The sequence below is a fragment of the Dipodomys merriami genome, unplaced genomic scaffold, assembly GCF_024711535.1.
Source record: "Dipodomys merriami isolate MVZ:Mamm:240054 unplaced genomic scaffold, mDipMer1.0.p SCAF_33, whole genome shotgun sequence".
Classification (NCBI taxonomy): Eukaryota; Metazoa; Chordata; class Mammalia; order Rodentia; family Heteromyidae; genus Dipodomys; species Dipodomys merriami.
This window is the reverse complement of record NW_027204826.1, coordinates 17,448,566-17,470,496: the sequence shown is the minus strand read 5'-3', so window position 1 is coordinate 17,470,496 and position 21,931 is coordinate 17,448,566. Positions and strand designations below refer to the sequence as shown.

Genomic DNA, 21,931 nt, shown 5'->3' with positions numbered 1-21,931 from the left:
AACAGGAAATACGACGGTGCCTTTGAGCCAGTCGCCAGGGCTCCTGTGCCCCCTGCTCTGGCCCTGATCTGATTTCTCACACAAAAATGTCCTGTAAGCCACTTGAGGGTTCAGTGAAGCGGGTTTCTCAGTCACTGTTAAGACAGGCAGGTCATTTTCTTTTTTTTCTTTTTTTTGGGTCCGGTCGTGGGGCCTGAACTCTGGGCCTGGGCGCTGTCCCTCAGCTCTTCAGCTCAAGGCTAGCGCTCTACCACTTGAGCCACAGCACCACTTCCGGCTTTTTTCTTTTTGCTTATGTGGTGCTGAGGAATCGAACCCAGGGCCTCATGCATGCAAGGCAAGCACTATACCACTGAGCCACCTTCCCAGTCCCGAGAGCAGGTCATTTTCTTGACAAAACAACTTCATGCTGTCTCTTCATGTCTTTGTGCCATTCGACATAGGAAGTCAATACCATTCTCATGCACAGTACTCCAGGGTACTGTCCCAATATCAGCTTCTTGTCCACTGCACAGGACCTTAGCCAGACCCTTAGCCTCTACTCCTCAGCTCATTGTTCTGTGAGCTGAGCTTGCCAAGAGTGCCTGGGAGAATATGTGGGGATTAAATTAGTTAATGCATGTATATTCTCTGAGTAATGACCCACATCTAGTTACTGTTCAGTGGGTTCTGCAGGCCCCTGTTGAACTCTTCCGTTGAGTGAAGGCTGGCTCTCAGTCTTCTACTATTTCCTTTCTTTCCAGGTGCCCTGTGTAGGGCTGGGAAGCAAGTTTTGGCTGCTTACATAAAGCTGCTCCTCCTCCACCTCCACCTCCTCCACCTCTTCTACCTCTTCCACCTCCTCCTCCTCCTCCTCCTCCTCCTCCTCCTCCTCCTCTTCCTCTTCTCATTTGTCTCCTTTTTTTCTTTTTTGTTTTTCTGTAGGTTGTGGGACTTGAACTCAGGGCCTATGCACTATCCCTGAGCTTTTTCTGCTCAAGGCTAGTGTTCTACCATTTGGAGCCACAGTGCCACTTCTGGTTTTCTGGGGGGTAATTGGAGATAAGAGTTTCACAGACTTTTCTGCCAGGGCTGGCTTTGAACCACAATCCTAGAGTTCAGCCTCCTGAGTAGCTAGGAGGACAGGCATGAGCCACCCATGTCCCAGCCTGCCGCCGCCCCCCCCCCCCTTCTGTGTAGCTCAAGCTGTTTGAACTTGAGATTTTTTTGCCTCTGCCTCCTACTTAAGGATTACAGGCATGCAGCACCATGCTGGCTCCAGGACGGTTACATTGTAGTAACTCTTCAGTGGCTAGGTACACATACTTTGACTGAAGTCTGACCTGGCCTGTCTTGGGGCCAGCCCAGCTGTGTGTTACTGCTCTGGCTCATGCCGTTTCTGGGAATGGGAGAGCGCGGACACCTGAGCAGCAGAACCAGGACCCGGGCGGAAGCTGGGTTTCCAGGTTGCCTTGTGTCTTGGTTCCCTGTGAGGTCATGTTACTGTGAAATGATCCTCATCCCTTCATCCTTGACTTCAGGCTCTGACTGCCAGGGAGTAACAGAGAGGGAGGAAGGGCTTGACATGTAAAATCCTTCTTTCTCTGACTAAACTTTTGGTGGTGATGGTGGTGGTGGTGGCAGCGGTCGTGGGGTTTGAACTCTGGACCTGAGTGCTGTCCCTCAGCTCTTCAGCTCAAGGTGAGCACTCTACCACTGGAGCCACAGTGCCATTTCTGGTTTTCTGGTGGTTCATTGGAGATAAGAGTCTCAGGTACTTTCCTGCCTGGGCTGGCTTTGAACTGTGATCCTCAGATCTCAGCCTCCTGAGTAGCTAGGATTACAGGCGTGAGCCACCAGCACCCAGCAACTTTTTTTTTTTTTTTTTTTTTCCCAGTCCCGGCTTTTGGAATCTGGGCCTGGGCACTGATCCTGAGCTTCTAAGTCTTAAGGCTAGTGCTCTGCCACCTCCAGCTTTTTCTGAGTAGTTTAGTGGTGATAAGAATCTTGGGAAAGGGACTTTTGTACCCAGGGTGACTTCAAATCACAGTCCTCAGATCTCAGCCTTCTGAGTAGCTAGGAATACAGGAGTCAGCCACCAGTGCCCAACAACTTTAAACTTTAAAATGAGGGCTGGGAATGTGGCTTCATGGTAGAGTGCTTGCCTAGCATGCATGAAGCCCAGGGTTCGATTCCTCAGCACCACATAAGCAGAAAAGGCCAGAAGTGGTGTTGTGGCTCAAGTGGTAGAGTGCTAGCCTTGAGCAAAAGAAGGCCAGGGACAGTGCTCAGGCCCTGAGTTCAAGCCCCAGGACTGGCAAAAAATAAATAAAATGAAGTTAGAGCCATTGCTAATAACGTGGGATGCTTCAGGAGTCAGAATGCCATCTGAGGGCTGCTGCACAGGCCTCGCTGTCAGCCCTGCAGCGCGCTCTGCTGAGGCCGCAGGACGGCCGACAGCGCGTGCCTTTGCTCTCTCCTGTCCCCAACCTTGGCTGTCACTGTAGACAGCACTTCCTCCCAGCCTGCCCTGGAAACTTCTTTGGAGGCAGTTACCACATGACCACCATTTTTTATGCCAGCTGTCTTGGGTGCAGGGAGGATAGTTCTCCACACGCAGTTAGACAGGAACTGGCTTCAGGTTTGCTTTGGTGCTGAGGTAGATCCGGGGGCCTTGCGCACGAGTGTAGCAGTGGGAGGGGGAACACATCCTCGCCGTGACCGCTGTGCTTTTGAGCCATGCCCCACGCACGCTGTCTGCGTGGTTTGCTGTCTGCCATAAGCCTTTACTTGTAGTTGGCAAATGGAACATGCAGACCCATGAAGCCAGCCTGGTTTGGTTGAGAAAAGCTTTTTTCCCCTCAGTGTGGAGAGGGGCCTTTGTCTGGACACTGGGGATGGCCGGATCATGGTTCCCGCTCGGTACTTGGGTGCTTACAGGTGACTCACTGTGTTCTCTCCCTGAGCCAGCCCCTGCTCATCCTGAGCAGCCCCTTCTTTTTTTTTTTTTTTTTGTCGGTCGTGGGTCTTGAACTCTGGGCCTGGGCGCTGTCCCTCAGCTCTTCAGCTCAAGGCAACACTCTACCACTTGAGCTACAGCACCACTTCCGGTTTTCTGGTGGTTTATTGGAGATAGGAGTCTCACTGTCTCTCCTGCCCGGGCTGGCTTTGAACCGCGATCCTCAGATCTCAGCCTCCTGAGTAGCTAGGATTACAGGCGTGAGCCACCAGCGCCCCGCTATGAGCAGCCGCTTCTTCCCTGGCTTTGGGAGCCGTCCTGGCCGTCCTCTGGGCCGAGTGTCAAGGGAAGGCCAGAGCCTGGATGGGAGACCAGGTCAGTGCGCTATACCCTGGAGGGGCAGGCAGGGTCCCAGAGATGAGACTGAGGGCTGAGGAGGACAGTGGGAGGAGCGGCACCAGCCAGGCGGTGTGAGGCCTCCCCAGCCAGGTAACCTGTCTGTGCCTGCGCAGACTGCTTAATGAGGTTCATTTAGAGCTAATTAATTGATGACTATCACAGCCATTACATGCTAATTCAAAGGAAAATCTTTTGAAGCAGCTTGCAGGTTCAGGTGTGACTGACGACAGGCCGGAGGCTGCTCCTCGGTCCAGCTGAGCGTGGGGCTTTCTGCCACCAACGCCGGCTCTAACTTGGCCCAGACATTTTATTTATTTATTTTGCTGGTCATGGGCCTGAACTCTGGGCCTGGGCGCTGTCCCTCAGCTCTTCAGCTCAAAGCGAGTGCTCTACCACTTGAGCCACAGCGCCACTTCTGGCTTTTTCTGCTTATGTGGTGCTGAGGAATGGAACCCTGGGCCTCATGCATGCAAGGCAAGCGCTCTACCACTGAGCCACCTTCCCAGCCCCAGATATGTTCTTTAAGAGTACTTTTTATTAGCATCTATTAATCGTACCGAGGGGCTTATCGTGGCATTTCCGTCCATGTGCACGCACTTTGATCAGGCTGACCCTCTTCACACCTTCTTATCCCATTCCAGCTTGGAACACAGCTGGGATTGCAGTTCCACGTGCAGTGTCGTGACTGGGAGCCGTGCGAGCGGGGCCAAGGCCTGCTCTTGTCCTCGAGCTCCTCCCACTTCCTTTCCTCTGTCTTTGCTTCTCTTTCAAACAGGTCTGCCCTTAGTGTTTCCTGTTAGTGCTGCATCTGTCTCCACCCCTGCTCACTGCAGACTCCTGCTCAGTGTCCATCCCCTGCTCATCCTCTGAGGAGGAGGGTCACTGCCCCCACTTACCTATAGCACCCATGGAGGAGGGAGGCGGTGCCAGTCTGGGGTGTGGGATTCTGGAGTTCACCGTGTAACAGCTGGTAGCCAGCCATCCTTCTGCAGTTTTGTTTTTTTTTTTCCACTCTTTGTTCTTTGGTTAGGTTACTGAAACTGAACTATTTTCTTTGAATGCAGAAGTTGAAACCTGTTGAGGAAATTCAACCAGATATTTCTTATAGGAAAAAAAAAAGAAACCATTTCCTGATTTCTTCATCTGTCAATGCTATGACATCATTAGGGCTGGTCCTAGCTGCTGTCGCCTTCACACACAAGACTCGAGTCCCTGCAATTTTGGAAATTTGTGTTCTTAGTCTCTCTCTCTCTCTCTCTCTCTCTCCCTTCCTTCCCCCCTCTCCCTCCCCCTCCTCACCTCCTCCTCCTTCCTCTCCCCCTCTTCCTTTCTTTCTGATTCCCTTCCCTCCTTCCCCCTTCCAGCTTGATTAGGAGTGGGATCTGGGTAAGCAAGCGCTTCTTCTCTTCGTTCAGATCTATGTAACCTCCTCGCCATAAACCCCACCTTAACCCGCCCCACTTCCAAGCCACCTCCCACCTCCCATCCATTTTCCGTGGATGGAACAATCAGGAAAAAGCAAGCTAAACTAGCAAAGGAACTTCTGGGAGTGTGTCTGTGGTCGCCGGGCTGTGGTCTGCGGATAAACAGGGATGTATCCCAGGCGGGGCTGGGGAGTGAGACCTCTGGGTTCCTTGTGTGTCCACCCTGACGCCTTGCCTGGCTTTCCCAGCCTCCTCATCTGTGAGCCGGAGCAGTGCTGGGGGCCCTTCAGAGCTGGAGATGAGGACAGCCGGAGAGGGGCCTCAGGTGCTGGCCCTGAGCCGGGGAGGTGCTAATAGAGGAGGAATTCACCTGCCTGGAGGGTTAATTATCTATCATCACTGTAATAGTTTAGCCTTTTTACCAAGGAGTTAAGGGAAAGTGTTAATAGTGCTGGTGAGGGTAGTAGCATTGGTTTTTGTGTACATTGTTAGAGCTGTTGTAAACAGGTATCTTTTTGAAAGCAGTTGAGAACAATGCCTTTTTGGGTCCAGTCGTGGGGCTTGAACTCGGCCTGGGTGCTGTCCCTCAGCTCTTCAGCTCCAGGCTAGCGCTCTACCACTTGAGCCACAGCACCACTTCCGGCTTTTTTTTTTCTTTTTGCTTATGTGGTGCTGAGGAATTGAACCCAGGGCCTCAGGCATGCAAGGCAAGTGCTCTACCACTGAGCCACCTTCCCAGCCCCGAACAAGTGCCTTGTTGTTGTTGTTGTTGTGGGGCTTGAACTCTGGGAGCTGTCCCTGAGTTTTTTCCGCTCAAGGCTAAAGCTCTACCACTTTTTTTTTTTATTGTGAAAATACTGACAGAGGGGTTACAATTACATGGGCAAGATAATGAGTACAATTCTTATCAAGCATTGTAGACTCCTCCTTTGTACCCCTTCCCATTCCTTTCCCTCCTCCTCCCGCCCACAGCTCTACCACTTTAAGCGCCCGCCCACAGCTCTACCACTTTAAGCCATAATGCCACTTCTGATTTTCTGACGGTTAATTGGAGATAAGGGTCTCTCGGAATCTCCTGTCCAGGCTGGCTTTGAACTACAGTCCTAATAGCTCAGCCTCCTAAGTTGTTAGGATTACAGGCATGACTCACTGGTGCCTGGCAAAAGCTATGCTACTTATGAGTACAAAGAGTGTTAAGATACTCATTCCTTGCTGGATTCTCTATTGGAACTCTATCAGAGTCCCCAAAGATAGGAATTTTTTTTTTGGGGGGGGGGTCCGGTTGTGGGGCCTGAACTCTGGGCCTGGGCGCTGTCCCTCAGCTCTTCAGCTCAAGGCTAGCACTCTACCACTTGAGCCACAGTGCCACTTCCGGCTTTTTTCTTTTTGCTTATGTGGTGCTGAGGAATCGAACCCAGGGCCTCAAGCATGCAAGGCAAGTGCTCTACCACTGAGCCAACTTCCCAGCCCAAGATAGGAAAATTTTTGCCTGTTAATTTGCAGCTTAATTTATTATAGCAAATAATTAACTTCATTATGACACATCTGTTCAGTTCTGCTTTAGTTTGGGACTGCAACTGTCTATGCAACTGCATATTCCCATGTTACACAAAAACTTTGCCAAGTGAACCAGGTGCTGGTGGCTCACGCCTGTAATCCTAGCTATTCAGGAGGCTGAAATCAGAGATTCATGGTTCAAAAGCAGCCTGGGCAGGAAAGTCTTTGTGAGACTCTTATCTCATTAACCACCAGAAAACCAGAAGTGGAGCTGTGCCTCAAGTGGTAGAGTGCTAACCTTGAGGAAAAGAATCTCAAGAACATTGTCCAGGCCCTGAGTTCAAGCCCCAGCCCTCCCCCCACCCTCCACAGTTTTCACGGTGAACAAAATTGTGTGCACTAGTGATTCTGGGAGTGAAGGAAACTCTCACCACTGCCAGCACACAGTTAGTTTGGCTCTAGCATCCTTTTGACGCAGGCGTCAGGTGGTGAAGAGCAGAGTGGGCAGGCTGACCTTGAGCTAGGCGTGGTGGTGCGTGCAGGGTGCGGCGGTCCCCCAGCTGCTCTGCGTCTGGTGCCGCTCAGTAGGGAAGCAATGATGCCATGTTTATGTCATTCGTTCTTTGTGGGGCTGGGGCTGGGTCCAGACGCCACTCCCCCCCACACACACACCGTGTTCTGGGCAGGTGCTGTGGCAGTGCGCTCCTGGCCCTGACCTCCCTCCTCACTGTGCCACAGTGGAGACCTCTCGAGGGGTCTCTTAACAGCCTTCTCAGGAAGACACGAAACATCGCTGCCCTTGCAGCTCTCCCAGCAGCCACTAATAATGGTTATTTGGGGGGCAGAAAAATCTTTAGAAGCTGAACAAGATTATCATCACAGAAATGGATTTAACAAGATTATTTCTATAGTGATGGTGTAAGAATTCAAGTAATCAGTACTTAGTGAAGAGCCAAGCAAGAGGGGTGATGATGCAGGGGTGACCGCTCCAAGGACACCTTCATTCCCCAGAGCCCTACACAGAGTACCCTGGGGGGTGGGGTCCTCCGGCCGCTGTGGCCTGGGAAGCCTCAGCCCTGGAGGCTTCCTGGAGAAAGCACTGCCTAAGTGGCTGAAGGCTGGAGGAGGGAAGGTGAGGCAGTCATGTCCGGATCTTGAGCAAGAACACAGTAGAGGACCCTTGCTTGCGGGCTGGAGAAGCAAGGCTCCTTTTTGAGGAACTGAGAGTTTGGTAGACAGACACACAGACTGAGTACAGGCCGTGTGCAGTGAGGTGGGGCTGGAGGCCAGGAATGGAGGAACTTTCTTTCGTTTTTATTTATTTTATTTTTTTGTCAGGCTTGAACTCTGGGCCTGGGTGCTGTCCCTCAGCTCTTCAGCTCGAGGCTAGCATTCTGCCACTTGAGCCACAGCGCCACTTCTAGTTTTCTGGTGGTTCATTGGAAATAAGAGTCCCCTGGACTTTCCTGCACAGGCTGGCTTTGAACCATGATCCTCAGATCTCAGCCTCCTGAGTCACTAGCCGCCGGCACCCGGCTTGCTCATTGGTTTTTTTTTCTGCTGAGTTATTTAACTTATTGGTATATAAGAATTTTTTCTTCCCTTTCTCCTTCTTTCCCTCTCTTTTTCCCTCTACCTTCCCTCCCTTCTCCTTTTCTGATGGTACTCATGCCCTTGAGTTTGTAAGGCAGATAGATGCTCTACCGCAGTCTAGCTTTATTATTACTACTACTGCTATTATTATTATTGTAAGGTCTGCTCCTGGATGGCGAGCAGACTCCACCCTTCTCCACCCTCCTCGCAGCAAAGTCTCCACCCAGTACCTGCATTACCTAGGCAACTGGCACACCTGGAAGAGGTCACATCTGCATTTGCTGAGGTCACATCTGAATTTGATGTGGCCACACCTTTCTCCGCCCAGACCCTAGATAAGGCCTAGCCCAGGCCTAGACCTCTCTCTCCCAGCTCTTTCCCAGCTCTCTTTCTCAGCTCTTTCCCACCTCTCTTTCCCAGCTCTCTCTTCTCTTTTCTAGCTCTTTTCTAGCTCTTTCCCAGCTCTCTTTCTCAGCTCTTTCCCACCTCTCTTTCCCAGCTCTCTCTTCTCTTTCCCAGCTCTTTCTTTTTCAGCTCTTTCCCAGCTCTCTTTCCCAGGCCTTTTGCCAGCCACGTGGAGTACCAACCTTGCCTGGTCCCAGCAAGTCTACTAAATAAACATACCCCTTACCTGAATACCACGTGCGTGGTGCTGTTCTTACTCAGCTACCTCTTTTTAGAAACCTAACAATTATTATTATTATTTTAGTCAGTAGTGGGGCTTGAACTCTGGGCCTGGGCGCTGTTCCTCAGCTCTTCAGCTCAAGGTGAGCGCTCTACCACTTGAGCCATAGCACCACTTCCAGTTTTCTAGTGGCATTTGTTGGAGATCAGAGTATCATAGACTTTTTCTGCTTGGGTTGGCTTTGAACCATGATCCTCAGATCTTCTCAGCCTCCTGAGTAGCTAGGATGAGCCAACTGCCCCCTGCTCATGGCCATTATTATTCTTTTCTTAGAGTCTGTCCCATTTTTTCTGGGGCTGACTGCCAACTGTGACCTTACTTCCTACGCCTTGGAACGGCTGGGATCACAGGCATGTGCCGCCACAAATGGCTTGTTTTGTTTCGTAATTTTTACCTCCTGGGTAGCTGGGAGTACAGGTGTGGAACACTACGTCTGACTTGGACTCTGTTTCTTATTGAAGTTCTCTGGGTACCTGTGGGCGCGCTCGCTTCCGTGCCGTGTGGCCTCTCCACGTGTCCACCTCCTCGGCACTTCTTTCTGCATGGCCGGCTGTGAGGAGTCTTTCTGGTGCCTCTGCTGACAAGTGCTGTCAGTGCGTCACCGTCACTGGAGTGACGCCCCGCCACGGGGCACTCACCTGTTGGTTAGAAGCAACGTGGGGCCCTGCCAACCAAGACTCCAGGGCAGGGCTCGTAACAACAAAGGTGTGAACTCCGGAGGCAGAGCGCGGGACCCTGGCTTCTGTCTGCCGCAGTCTCCTGCGTGTGCTGCAAGCATCTTCTCTGGTTCTGTTGGCGAGTTTCCCACTTAGTCATGAGTCACACGTTGGTCTTCTTGTAGATGCTCTTTCAGTTTCTTTTGTGTGGCCTGGACTTCATCACTTTCAAGTTTCTCAAACCATCACCTTGTATTCTCTGTGACCAAACGAGAATCTTGGTTTTCGAATAATGTATCTTTTAGATGACACTTCCTGTTTTCTCTGTTGTGTTCTATGTCTCTGACTTGAATTGTAGTGGGATCTTTTGTGGTTAGGGATAAATGTGCACACACGTGGTAGAAGTTAAGGTAAGCAGTCCAAAGCGTCCCTGTCATTGTGTCCTCGCCACCCATGTGCAGGCAGCCATGTGGCCATACTTCCTGTGTCGGTAGTGCTCTGGGGACAGGAGGAGCCTGACACGGAACACAGTCTGTCGCCCCACTTTCATATCCAACGAAGTAAGAAACTATGCATACTCCTGTGCCTTACCGTTTGTATTTCATGTGTCGTGCAGGTCTTTCTAGATCAGATGATAAAAAGCACCATTATCTTTTTTTTTTAAATGAGGACACAGTCTTCTATTAGATAAATTTGCCATAATTTATTCAGCTCATTCCCTACTTAGAAATGCACACATATACATGCATATATACTTAGCTGCAATGAACATACATAGACTCCATATTAAAATAAAAAAGCCAGGTACTGGTGGCTCACACCTGCTACCCTAGCTACTCAGGAGGCTGAGATCTGAGGATCACAGTTCCAAGCCAGCCTGGACAGGAAAGTCTGTGAAACTCTTATCTCCAATAAACCACCAGAAAACTGGAAGTGGCTCTGTGGCTCCAGTGGTAGAGCACTTACCTCCAGGTGAAGAGCTCAGAGACAGCTCCCAAGCCCAGAGTTCAAGATCCATAACTGACAAAAACAATTTTTTTTTTTTTCAGAAGAAGCCATTCATAGGGTACACCTCTGTAAGCCCATCCCTCAGAAGGGAGGGCTGCAGAGCGGTGAGTTTGAAGCCTGGGCTGCATACAAGATTCCGTCCCAGTAAAAGTGCCCAGAGAAGAGGAGGAAAAGGAAGGAGCCGGAGCAGGCTGTTTTCAAGAGAGAGTAACTCATGCCGAGGGCCGTGGCCCATACTTGTAACCCCAGGCTGAGAGTTGAGGATGGTGGCTCACAGCAGGCCGGGCAGGGTTATACATTTTCTTTTCTTTTTGTGTCAGTATTGGTGCTTGAACTTAGGGCCTAGACACTGTCCCTGAGCTGCTTTTGCTCAAGACTAGCACTCTGCCACTTGAGCCACAGCCCCTTCTGTCTTTTTCTGTGTATGCAGTGCTGAGGAATGGAGCCCAGGAGCTCATGCATGCTAGGCGAGCACTCTACCTGTAAGCCATGTTCCCAGTCCAGCCTCCAGCATTTGATTAGCTTTTTACAATCATTGCTTGCTAGTTATTTTAGCAGTGTTTTTGCTAGCTACTTTAGAGATAGAATCTCGTGGACTTTTCTTACTGGGCTGGCAGACTGGGATGCTCAGATCTCAGCCTTCTGAGCAGCTTGGATTACAAGTGTGAGCCTCTGCAGCCTGGCTTATAGTGATGAATTTTTAGCAACCTCTCATTTTCTTCTTTCTTTTCTTCTTTGCCTGTCCTGGGGCTTGAACTCAAGGCCTGAGCGCTGGCTCTGAGCTGCTTTTGCTCAAGGCTAGTGCTCTTACGACTTGCCACAGCACAGTTTCCAGATTTTTCTGAGTTTAGTGGAGATTAGAGTCTCATGGCCTTTCCTGCCCAGGTTGGCAGGAACCATGATCCTCAGATCTCAGCCTCCTGAGTAGCTAAGATTATAGGTCTGAGTCATCAGCGCCTGGCAGCAGCCTCTCCTCTTATCTGGGCCTCTGCCTCAAGAGATGGTGAATGCATTTAGAGAAACCTCATCTTGTCCTGAAGGGGAACTACAGAAGTTGGCCGTGTGAAACAGGAGTGGCCTGCTGGGAACCTAGTCCTTTCCCATGTCCAGAGCATCTGGGGATGGCTGGGGGGCCATGGGTGATGCTACTGGCTGGCCCGTGGCCGTGTGAGTCCAGCAGAACTGGACACTGCCTATGTGTCACCATGAGCAAGAAGCCAGATGGGGAAGGGTGCCCTGTGCTCTTTTAAGTAACAAACAGGATGTAAGAATGTCTTTAGCCCAATATGCTTTATTTAGAGTTACTATGTGCTGTTATTTATAACAAAACATCCCACATCCCACATCATTCTTCCCAGACACATTTTCTTACACTTTTCTAATTTCTTTATGAAATTATATGCCTCTTTTGTTCTGTTTTACTCTATTTAATTACTTACATTTTGTGTGTGTGTGTGTGTGTGTGTGTGTGTGTGTGTGTGTGTGTGTGTGTGTGTGTGTGTGTGTGTGTGTGTGTGTGTGTGTGTGTGCGCGCGCGCGCGCGTGCGTGCGCGCACCCGGGCTTGAATTCAGAGCCAGATATATTTCTAGCCTGGCTTTTTGCCTCCAATCTAGCTTTTTGCTGGTTAATTGAAGATGGAGTCTCACAAATTGTTCTGTCCATCTGACTTTGAATCTCAACTTTCTGGCAGTAAGGATTATAGGAATGAACCATACTTGTCTTACTTGCTTAGTTAATATTTATGTATTATTTGTTATTGATCTAAGTGTCTCACCAACAGAGAGCATCTACTCAGTGTAGAACAGGAGCCAATGTGGCCCCTTGGACACTTGAAATCTGAATTTTCAACACTGAATCCAGTCAAAGAACTTAAAGGATGTATTATGTATGTAGAGCAAATAAACTTGTCAGTTTACTCGTTCTTTTTTTTTTTTTTTTTTGCCAGTCCTGGGGCTTCAACTCGGGATCTGGGCCTGTCCCTAAGCTTCTTGTTGCTCAAGGCTAGCACTCTACCACTTGAGCCACACAGCATCACTTCTGGCTTTCTCTGTTTATGTAGTACTAAGGAATCGAACCCAGGACTTCATGCTAGACAAGCACTCTACCACTAAGCTACATTCCTAGCCTCCTTGTATCTTAAATACCTCTTTTTATTCTAATCCCTTTTTATTTAAAAAAAAAATCTCAGGGCTGGGAAATTGGCTCAGTGGTAGAATGCTTGCCTCACATGCATGAGGTCCTGGGTTCGATTCCTCAGCACCACATAAGCAGATAAAGGCAGAAGTGGCGCTGTGGCTCAAGTGGTAGAATGCTAGCCTTGAGCTGAAGAGCTGAGGGACAGTGCCCAGGCCCTGAGGTCAAGCCCAATAACCAACAACAACAATAAAATCACCAGACTATGTGTTATACAAATTAATATTAGAGTATAGGTGTCAAGACCAAAAAAAATGCTCATCTGAGAAAAAAAGACAGGCTAGGGGCTTAACAGAACTGTTAATGTTTTTATTTGCTTTATTATTATTTAATTTTATGCTTCTCCAAGTCACATGTGTACATAATATTAAAAATGAAATTGTTGCTGGGCGCCGGTGGGTCACGTCTGAGGATTGTGGCTCAAAGTCAGCCCAGCAGAAAAGTCTATGAGACTCTTATCTCCAATAAACTCCTCAGAAATGCCCATCTGTGCCAGCTTTCATATCACTCTTTTCGCGTTCACAGTCACACACTATCAATTATTTTTAATTTACTCTGTAATTATAAAACAGGATGCGCTGCATTGTTTTACCTCAACTTAAGGCAGAGTGCTGGGCCTTGGAGCAGCCCCCGCCCCTCTTCAGCTGTTACCTTGTTCTTGGGGGAGAGCGTCCGCTCCGTGATCAGAAGCCAACTCTTCTTTCTTCTCCACAGCCGTCATTTCATCAAGCTGACACTGTTCGAGGGACTCGGCACCATGGGCTGGTGGAGAGGCCAGCTCGGAGCCGCTTCCACCCCCTCCACCGAAGGCCTGGGGACAAGCCAGGGCGCCCCATATCCTTTCGCTGCGGGGGAGAGCGTGGGGTGTGCAATGTTGGGAAGGCTCTCAGGATTATCTCCTCACATTTCTCCAAGGCTTCCAGATTTCATCTTATCTGCATTGAGGAAGTAAAGGTAGATGAAACATCTTCCTAGCAAGATTTAGGAAGAGCACTGTAGGTGCTCTGAGGTGCTGATGAAGCGTAATGAAACAGCAGGAATCCAGGTGCTTTGCAAGCATTCTTAGCATACGCTTCAGAAATTGGCAGCCAAGCCTGACGTAGAATTAAGTTAAAGGGATTCAGTCTGCCTAGCAAAAGTGAAGACAGACAGGGTTTATCTGCCTTTCGGTTGACCTGCTGACCTGCTTTTGGAACACAAAGAAGAAATCTCGTATGGTTTCCTACTTAAGAGTTTCAAACTCTGCAAATGACCACTGAAATAAAAACCTGCTATGTCGGGAAATTCTCACGCTTGACAGCAGACTCTGTGTTGCTAAGTAGCCGTAAGTCTGCGCGGGCGGGCGCCGACATGCGGGCCTGCGGCCTCTGCTTTCACTGCTCTTCTGTGCACGTGAGCCAGGGCTGGAGGAAGGAGCGAGGCGGGGTGAGCCCCGCCAGGCTAAATTCCTGGCAGTGATGGTAGAATGGGCTTTAGAAGCCTAGAAACCAGGAAGTGGGGGAGGGCACTCTGTTTACCAGGCACCCAACCCATGCCAGCACCGCGCTGAGCAGTGTATGTCACGCAGTCCTCAGAACTCAGAGTCCTTTACTTTTTTAACCCCCATTTTCCCACGAGAAAGCAGCATCAAGGCAGCTTGTCCAGAATTCCACCATCAGTTTGCAAGAGCCGTGGCCCAGCCTGGGTCCTGCGGTCTGCCCACCCAGCTTCGGCTCCAGGGTGATGAGGACCGTGTGCAAGAGACTCCAAGAGGAGCGTGGGCGCCCCGGCAGTGCTTGCCCTCCAGCTCCTTTGGGTCCTAATCTATTTGGAGGCAAGGATAATGACTTTAGAACATTCCCCCCGCTCCGCTGCCCCAGACACGCCACTTTCCATAAAGCACTCTGCTTTCTGGTTCTGTGGCCATCACAGAGGCTGTGAAGCGAAGGGTTCTTTGAGGAGCCTTTCTGGCTGTGGACGGTGCCATGGCAGGGTGCAGAGGTGGTGGGAGGCGGGGAGGGGGCAAGGCGCTTGCTCGCTTGCACAGCACGTCGTCTCGTCTCCGTGGTGTGACGTCTAAGCGGAAGACTTTCTTGCTTGATTTTCAAATGCAGGAGCTGGAACGTAGCTGCATAGTAGACACTGGCCTTGCATTCCCAAGGACCAACACCACAAACACACAGAAAAAGAGATTCCTTTGCTGGGAGTACAGTGTTGTAGTCAAAGCCTTGGGTTCCATCCCTAGTGACACACACACACACACACTTTTTTAATAACAATTCTGAGCCAGACACTGGTAGCTCATGCATGTAATCTTAGCTACTCAGGAATCTGAGATCTGAGGATCATGGTTCAAAGCCAGCCTAGGCAGGAAAGTTCGTGAGAATCTTATCTCCAATAAACCACTAGAAAACTGGAAGTGGCGCTGTAGCTCAAGCAGTAGAGTGCTAGCCTTGAGCTGAAGAGCTGAGGGACAGCGCCCAGGCCGAGTTCAGGCCCCACAACCAACCAAAAAAATAAAATAAATTCTGGGGCTGGGAAGGTAGCTCAATGGTAGAGTGCTTGCCTAGCATGCATGAAGTCCTGGGTTCAATTCCTCAGGACCACATAAACAGAAAAGGCCAGAAGTGGTGGTGTGGCTCAAGTGGTAGAGTGCTAGTCTTGATCAAAAGAAGCTCAGGGGCAGTGTCTAGGCTCTGAGTTGAAGCCCCAGGAGTTGCAAAAATAATTCTAGGCCGGGAGCATGGCTCAAGTGGTAGAAGGCTTGTCTGTCATGTACAGTGTCATAGGTTCAGATTCTGGGACTGTTTCCCCTGCCCCCCCAAAAATTCCAGGGCCAGCCTGAGCTCCATAGTCAGATCCCTGTCTCAAAAACCAGACAGAAGGGGCTGGGAAGGTGGCTCAGTGGTAGAGCACTTGCCTTGCATGCTCGAGGCCCTGGGTTTGATTCCTCAGCACCACATAAGCAAAAAGAAAAAAGCCGGAAGTGGCGCTGTGGCTCAAGTGGTAGAGCGCTAGCCTTGAGCTGAAGAGCTGAGGGACAGTGCCCAGGCTCAGAGTTCAGGCCCCATGACCGGACCCCCCCCCCAAAAAAAAAAAAAAAAAAAAACCAGACAGAAAAGAAAGTAAAAAGGAACCAATAGAATATATCTTATTTTCACAGTTTCCTCTTTTTGGACATTTTATTGCACATATATGGCTACCTCAGATACTTTTTGAAGCAATATAGTTTAAATACATAAATACATATGCAGCTTCATTAACCAAAGGAATAGAATATGAAGGAATTGAAGAAAAGAGAAAGGGGAGAATCACTGGAAGTAATTTGTGAAATGCCTACTGGTAGCCAGATGCCGCTTTATAACGTGACCGTTGCCGCACGTCAGCCCTTGTCCTCAGGCCGGTGGGTCTGTGGAGCAGCTCAGCCAGCAGGCCGCCGCCACACAGTGTGGCAGAGCTGCAGGCGCCGGTGAGCTGGGAGGGACAGCTGGGCCAGGCCTGAGCCGAGGAGGAGGCCTGGAGGGAAGAAGAAATGAGAGCTACTCAGCAGGTGTTTATGGCGGCCCTTTCCTGTGCCAGGCGCTGTCCTAGACTTGGAGCCAAGTGAAGGGTGAGAAGTAGCACCCACTGTCCGGAGCTTGAGTCTCAGCAAGGAGCAAAAGACAGCTAAAAAAAGTGGTTTGAGCATGTGTAAGAGAGCAAGCACGGGGAAAGGCATGTCTCCCAGAGAGAGGGGCCGTGCAGAGGCCCAGAGAGTAGACAGCGCTGTGCGCTTTTTAGGTACCTGGTCTGAGTCATCTCGTGAGAGTTGTCAGCACCTAAGGGAAGGAGAAGCAAAAACCAAACCAACACTGTTTCTTCCGTTCACCAGAGCACGAGCTGATTCACCAATCGTGAGCAGCTCTCTGTGGTCTCCTGCTAAGCCCCTAATTGGGTTCCTGGGACTGGACAGCGGCTGATGCAAAGCACGTTCTGTAGCCTAGGAGTGCCCACTAATGATGCAGTGACCGTGCTCCTAGTCAGAGCCTGAGCGAGAGGGTTGGACATGGAAGGCGTGAATTTATCCAGACCCAAGAGGGACAGGGCTGAGGCCTTTCCTTTCGTGGTGTACACTCTATTGGTTATAAAAGAATTTGCTTAAAATTGATGTGTTCAGAATTCTCTTACTTAGTTATTTCTTGGCTTGGATGTTATTTTAGGATGGGCAGACTGGCTTAGAGAAGGGTTCGGCCCAGGGTCACAGTGATCACAAAATGAACATTGTTCTACAAGCACCCGGCCTCCTCCCACAGTGGGCAGCCACAGGCTCAGCCCTGGCACAGGGGTTCCTTCTGCAGTAGGCAGCCGGAGCGCAGAAAGGGCCAGGATAGGGGGCTGTGTGTGGTCGGCGTGCATTGCTCCCACAGGCAGAAGCCAAGCACTGCCACAGCTGGCCCCACAGGCACGGGGGGGGGGGGGGAAGGACAGGGGAGAGGCCTGGCAGGGGAGAGCAGAGCAGACACTCACAGAGCTTTTTGTAGCTCCTGCGCCTTCAGCAGCTCTTGTTCCTTCTGGAGGGCAGCAGACACACTGTACCCCAAACACCATCTTGTTGAGTTTCTGAGCTCTTTCTATACATGGACAGAAAATGAAGTATTTTCCCAGACCTGTGAAAAAGAAGGGGACACTCTTAGAGAGGATACCATCTTACAGAAGAGATCTGGTTTTTGAAAGGAAGTAAACCAGTATTTAGGAAGTTTCCTAACGGAATTGAGTGTTTGCTAGCACTAACAGCCCTATCGATAGTAAACTCGAAGGCACTGTGCTGTCTGCTGCTTCTTGGAGGATTTCTGCAATGAAACTTTTTTTTTTTTTTTTTTTTTACAGTACTGGAACCTGATCTCAGCGCCTTGCTAGACAAGAGCTCTACTTAGTTGAACCATGCTTTCGGCCCCCTTTTCCACTGCTTATCTTTGAGGTAGGGCTTTGCTTTATGCCCAGGCCAGCCTGGGCTGCGAGCCTTCTACCTGCCTCCCTGTTGGAGGAGCATGTTGCTCAGGTGCTGGCCATTGTGCTTCCCGGGCCCCCTGGCTGGGAGAGCAGGCACACGCCACTGGTCCTGGCCACTGTTTAACATGGAGTCTCAGGAAGCCTGGAAGCACAGTGCTCCACCCCACCTCTAAAGTAGTTGGGATTACAGGGCAGAGGTAGAAACACCTACCTGTAACCCAGGATTTCCAAAACATGTGATCACAGAAATTCACAGGATACCCATATCTCAAGAGTCAGAGACGCACGGTCTTCAGACTTTAAAGGGAAAACGCTCTGAAAATTCGACACAAGCAACCTATTTGCTTTGGAAACAGGCGTAAATACTTAGGTCCTATTCATTCCTTCCAGCTCTACTTTAAGATGTATTCTAGAGGGACACAGAGGTCACATGCAAGAGAAAGTAGAGTGACAGTAAAAACAGGGCTTAGGAATTAGGAAGGCACCAAATCGTGACCAGTTTTGTGCATGAAATCTGACCCTGGGATCCAGGCAGCTGGTTTCTATTAAGCAGGGGCGTCTCTTTACCAGCCAGCTGCATAGAAGGTCACAGGCTGCCCATAACCTGTTCCTGGGCAGAACACAGAGGTCCAGAATGGAGGAGAAAATGGACAGCCAGGCTCCCTCCTGAAGGGGCTTCCGCATCCCTGCCTGGTGTGCCCTACGATGGATGCGAGCGGAAGATGGCCAAGGAAAGAGCCCTGCTCCGCCCCTCTGCTGAGTCACACAAAGGGGCGGAACTTGCTTTGAGCATCTCTGGTTCGATAACTTCACACTGCCAACAGATGTCCTGTCATCAACAGGAGGAAGAGCTACCCCCCTTCCTCCCGAGGGCAGGGGGAGCTGCTCCTCTAGGCTCCTCAGGTCTCTGTTGGGATTCTCTTGTTGAGGGAGTGAGTTTCCTTTACTGACCGTGGGGATTTGGGAGGGGAAGGACAGACAGCTGGAGAGCAGACAGCTGTGCTGTGCTGAGTGAATGAGCCAATACAGTTTGATTGTGTTTTTCAGGCTGAGGAGGGCCATTGGAGACTTTTTAGTGGGAGGATAAAATGACTAAAAATGGCTTAAAAATCCTATGGGAGCCTGGAGCAATGGCCGATAATCCCAACTCCTTGGGAGGCAGAAATGGAGAGAATCAAAGTTTGGGACCAGCTCAGGCAAGACTATATCTTACTCAACAAGCCAAGCATGGTGGTGAGCACCTGCCTTTCCAGCTACGTGACAGGCACAGGCATAGATCTTGGCCCGAGGCTGAATCTAGACAAAACCAAGACCATACCTGAGAAATAACTGAAGGTAACTGAGGCCATAGCTCAAATAGTAGAGTACTTATCAGGCGTACGACTCAGAGTTCAAAATCCAGTACTGCGAACAGAAGACGGTCCCGTAGGTGCAAATAAGTGAATGCAGACAGCTGAGCTGCGCAGGGGTGCAGCGCACCGCTTCTCCTCCGCCCTGCTCCCGGCATGGCAGACTTGGTGAGGCCTTGACACACCACAGGCTCTGGGCTGAACTGAGGCCCTGTGCAGGCTAGCTAAGCACTGCCACCGAAAGACGTCCCCGGTGCTTTCTTTTAAGATTTGGAGACTGGGTCTCACTAAGTTGTCAAGTCAGACTTCAAACCTGCAGTCCTCTCACTTCAGCCCCTAAGGAAACGTGAACTGAATTGGCTGTGTCACGGGAAGTGAGTTTCTGGTGTCTGGTGCTGCTTCTGTGTCGACTTCACACGCAGACACGCTTTCTCCATCAGGAGCCGCTCAGACTCCAATAGCCTGGATTGTCACCTCGTTAGGGGCACTCTCCTTCCTTGATCTTATTTGGGTCATGAGCCCATCCCTGAACCAATCATTATTTCCGGGGGCAACGTAGCATGACTGGATATAACTGGGCCTGAGCCCGTACCCTGGAGTCAGGCCCTTCCGCAGAGGATGGCGGCCAGGTTAGGGTGAAGTGGAGGCAGTTCTTGAAAACAAAAGCTACTGGACAGGCAGTAAAAGAAAAAAAAAGGCACAGCCACATGAATCACGGGAGGAAGACAGGTTGGATGGGGGTGGGGGCGTAGCATGTTCTAGAGGCGCTGAGAAGAGGAAGACTACCAGTACAGATACAACAGTAAGAGCCAATCTCTGCATCTGCTTCAACCTCCCATTCATCATATCTTTCCTTTACTAAAGTTTCTACTTGGATGGTAGTGCGTCTGGAGCCGGTTACTCCTCCCAGGCTCTGGATGAGAGCTGGCCAAGGTAAGCAAGCTTCACTGAGAACTGGAGAAGATTATTTTCTTTAGGTGATTTCACTTGATTTGCCTTGAAATAGAATCTTGTTTTATACTTACATCTTTGCATGCATGATCATGGACTTATATGTAAGTATACAACTAAATTGATTAATTCTAGGGGGCTGGGAAGGTGGCTCAGTGGTAGAGTGCTTGCCTTGCATGCATGAGGCCCTGGGTTTGATTCCTCAGCACCACATAAGCAGAGAAAGCCGGAAGTGGGGCTGAGGCTCAAGTGGTAGAGTGCTAGCCTTGAGCTGAAGAGCTGAGGGATAGTGTTTAGGCCCCATGACCCACAAAAAATAAACAAGTAAATAAATAAATAAGGAATTCTAGGTCTTCATACTTTAAATAGAAACCCATATGAAAACTATTAGACTAGAATTTTTGTTGTTTTTATTTGGTGCCAATCCTGGGGCTTGAACTCAGGGTCTGTGTGCTGTTCCTGAGCTTTTTTCCTCAAGGCTAGCACTCTACCACTTGAACCACAGTTTCACTTATGGCTTTTTTTGGGTGCTTAATTCACAATAAGAGTGTCCAACAGACTTACCTGTTCAGTCTGGCTTTGTACCACAGTCCTCCAGTCTGAGCCTCCTGAGTAACTGGGATTATAGACAAGAGCCAATGCCCAACTGTATAAATAAGTTTATTTTTTTAGGCTGCATTAGTAAGTTCCTGAAAAGAATGAGCGACTCCTAAAAATGATCATTTGTGCAATATTTGATTTAGGATCCTAATATTTTTGTCTCCAGCCTAGACAGAGTGATGGATTATAAAAGTAACTGAAAAGCCACAGCATCTGTTGTATGGATCATTCAGATCTCTAAGTCAGATGGAGGAGACATTGGAAATGCGCATGTCAAAAAGAAGTTAGTGGGGCTGGGAATGTGGCTCAGTGGTAGAGTGCTTGCCTAGCATGCCTGAAGCCCTGGGTTTGATTCTTCAGTACCAGATAAGCAGAAAAAGCCAGAAGTGCCAGGTACCCGTGGCTGTTACAATAACCAGTGGCTACATTATAATCCTAATTACTCAGGAGACTAAGATGTGAGGATCTTGGTTCAAAGCCAGCCCAGGCAAGAAAGTCCATGAGACTCTTATCTCCCATGAACCATCAGAAAACCGGAAGTGGTTTGGCTCAAGTGGTAGAGTGCTAGCCTTGAGCTGAAGAGTTGAGGGACAGTGCCCAGGCCCAGAGTTCAAGCCCCACAACCAAAAAAAGAAAGAAAAGAAAAGCTCAAGGACAATGACCAGGCCCTGAGTTCAAGCCCCAGGACTGGCAAAAAAAAAAAAAAAAAAAAAAAAAAGTGCTCCTTCTCCAGGCCAGTATCAGTTACTTACCACAGAATATACTACGGGTTATTTTCTTTCTGAGAAAGAAAAGGAAGATGGAAACAAACAGTGGCCTAATCAACTATCCTCCTGTATTCTCAGATTCAAATCTGTAGAATAAATAATACAAGATTTTATTTTGAGTGAGAAAAGGTAGATCTCGAAACTGATAATTAGTCTTATCTATGTCTAAGAAAAAGTGTCTTGTGCTTTCTAGAGCAGTAATGAATATTTTTACAGTCTGGGTAACCATTCTGTCCCTCTCCATGGCCATCCATATCTGAGTGGCAGCGTGTCCCCCAAACCCACACCCAGTTAGTGACAGTAGTAGGCAGTAAGGACTTTCTGCCCGGTCTTGATCTGACGGATCTGAGATGCCCATTCGTCTCTATATTAGCCCTGTATGTGTCCAGCCAGCTAATCCTGTCCCATGAGTTTGCAGAAGTTGCCCTGGAGTCTAAGCTCCCAGGCGCTGAGAGATCACTCAGTCCGGCCTTGTTTCACCCCAGTGAGAAAATGAGCAAAATGGGGCGGCATGGGCATGCGAGCTCCCCCGGGCTCTGCGGTCACTGAGCACAGGAGCCGCTCTCAGACCTGCTGTGGTTCTCCTTCCCGCTTGTGGATTGAATCTCTCTCCCTTTCATGTCCTGCTTTTCAAGGCAGCAGCCTCCTTGGAAAGAAGAAAAATACCCTGGACTCAGGCTGACGTCGGCACTTAACAGGTACCGGGCTGTTCCTTTCCTAAAAGCTTTTTAAGACGGGGGCACCCATTACCTGGCTTCCCAGCGTGTTTGTTGACACCCACTGTGTTTGTATGAAGCGGTTTTTGTTGTGAGGAGGACAGCACGCAGGAGCGCCTCAGCCTTCTTACCTCAACGGGGGCTAGCTGCGCCTCTCGTGGGTAGCTGACCTGAGGAGCCCGAGCG

The 21,931-nt window shown here is 49.8% G+C and overlaps 1 protein-coding gene across 3 annotated transcripts in view; it reads left to right on the top strand.

The window, feature by feature from the left end:
• Nucleotides 1-21,931, top strand: part of Crtc3 (CREB regulated transcription coactivator 3) — a 69,753-nt gene that overhangs the window by 20,248 nt on the left and 27,574 nt on the right. For all 3 annotated transcript variants that reach the window (XM_070043314.1, XM_070043313.1, XM_070043315.1), the window contains 3 exons: nt 13,109-13,228; nt 19,583-19,644; nt 21,665-21,727. In XM_070043314.1, coding sequence (XP_069899415.1) covers nt 13,109-13,228; nt 19,583-19,644; nt 21,665-21,727 — 245 coding nt within the window. The remainder of the gene's footprint in view (nt 1-13,108; nt 13,229-19,582; nt 19,645-21,664; nt 21,728-21,931) is intronic.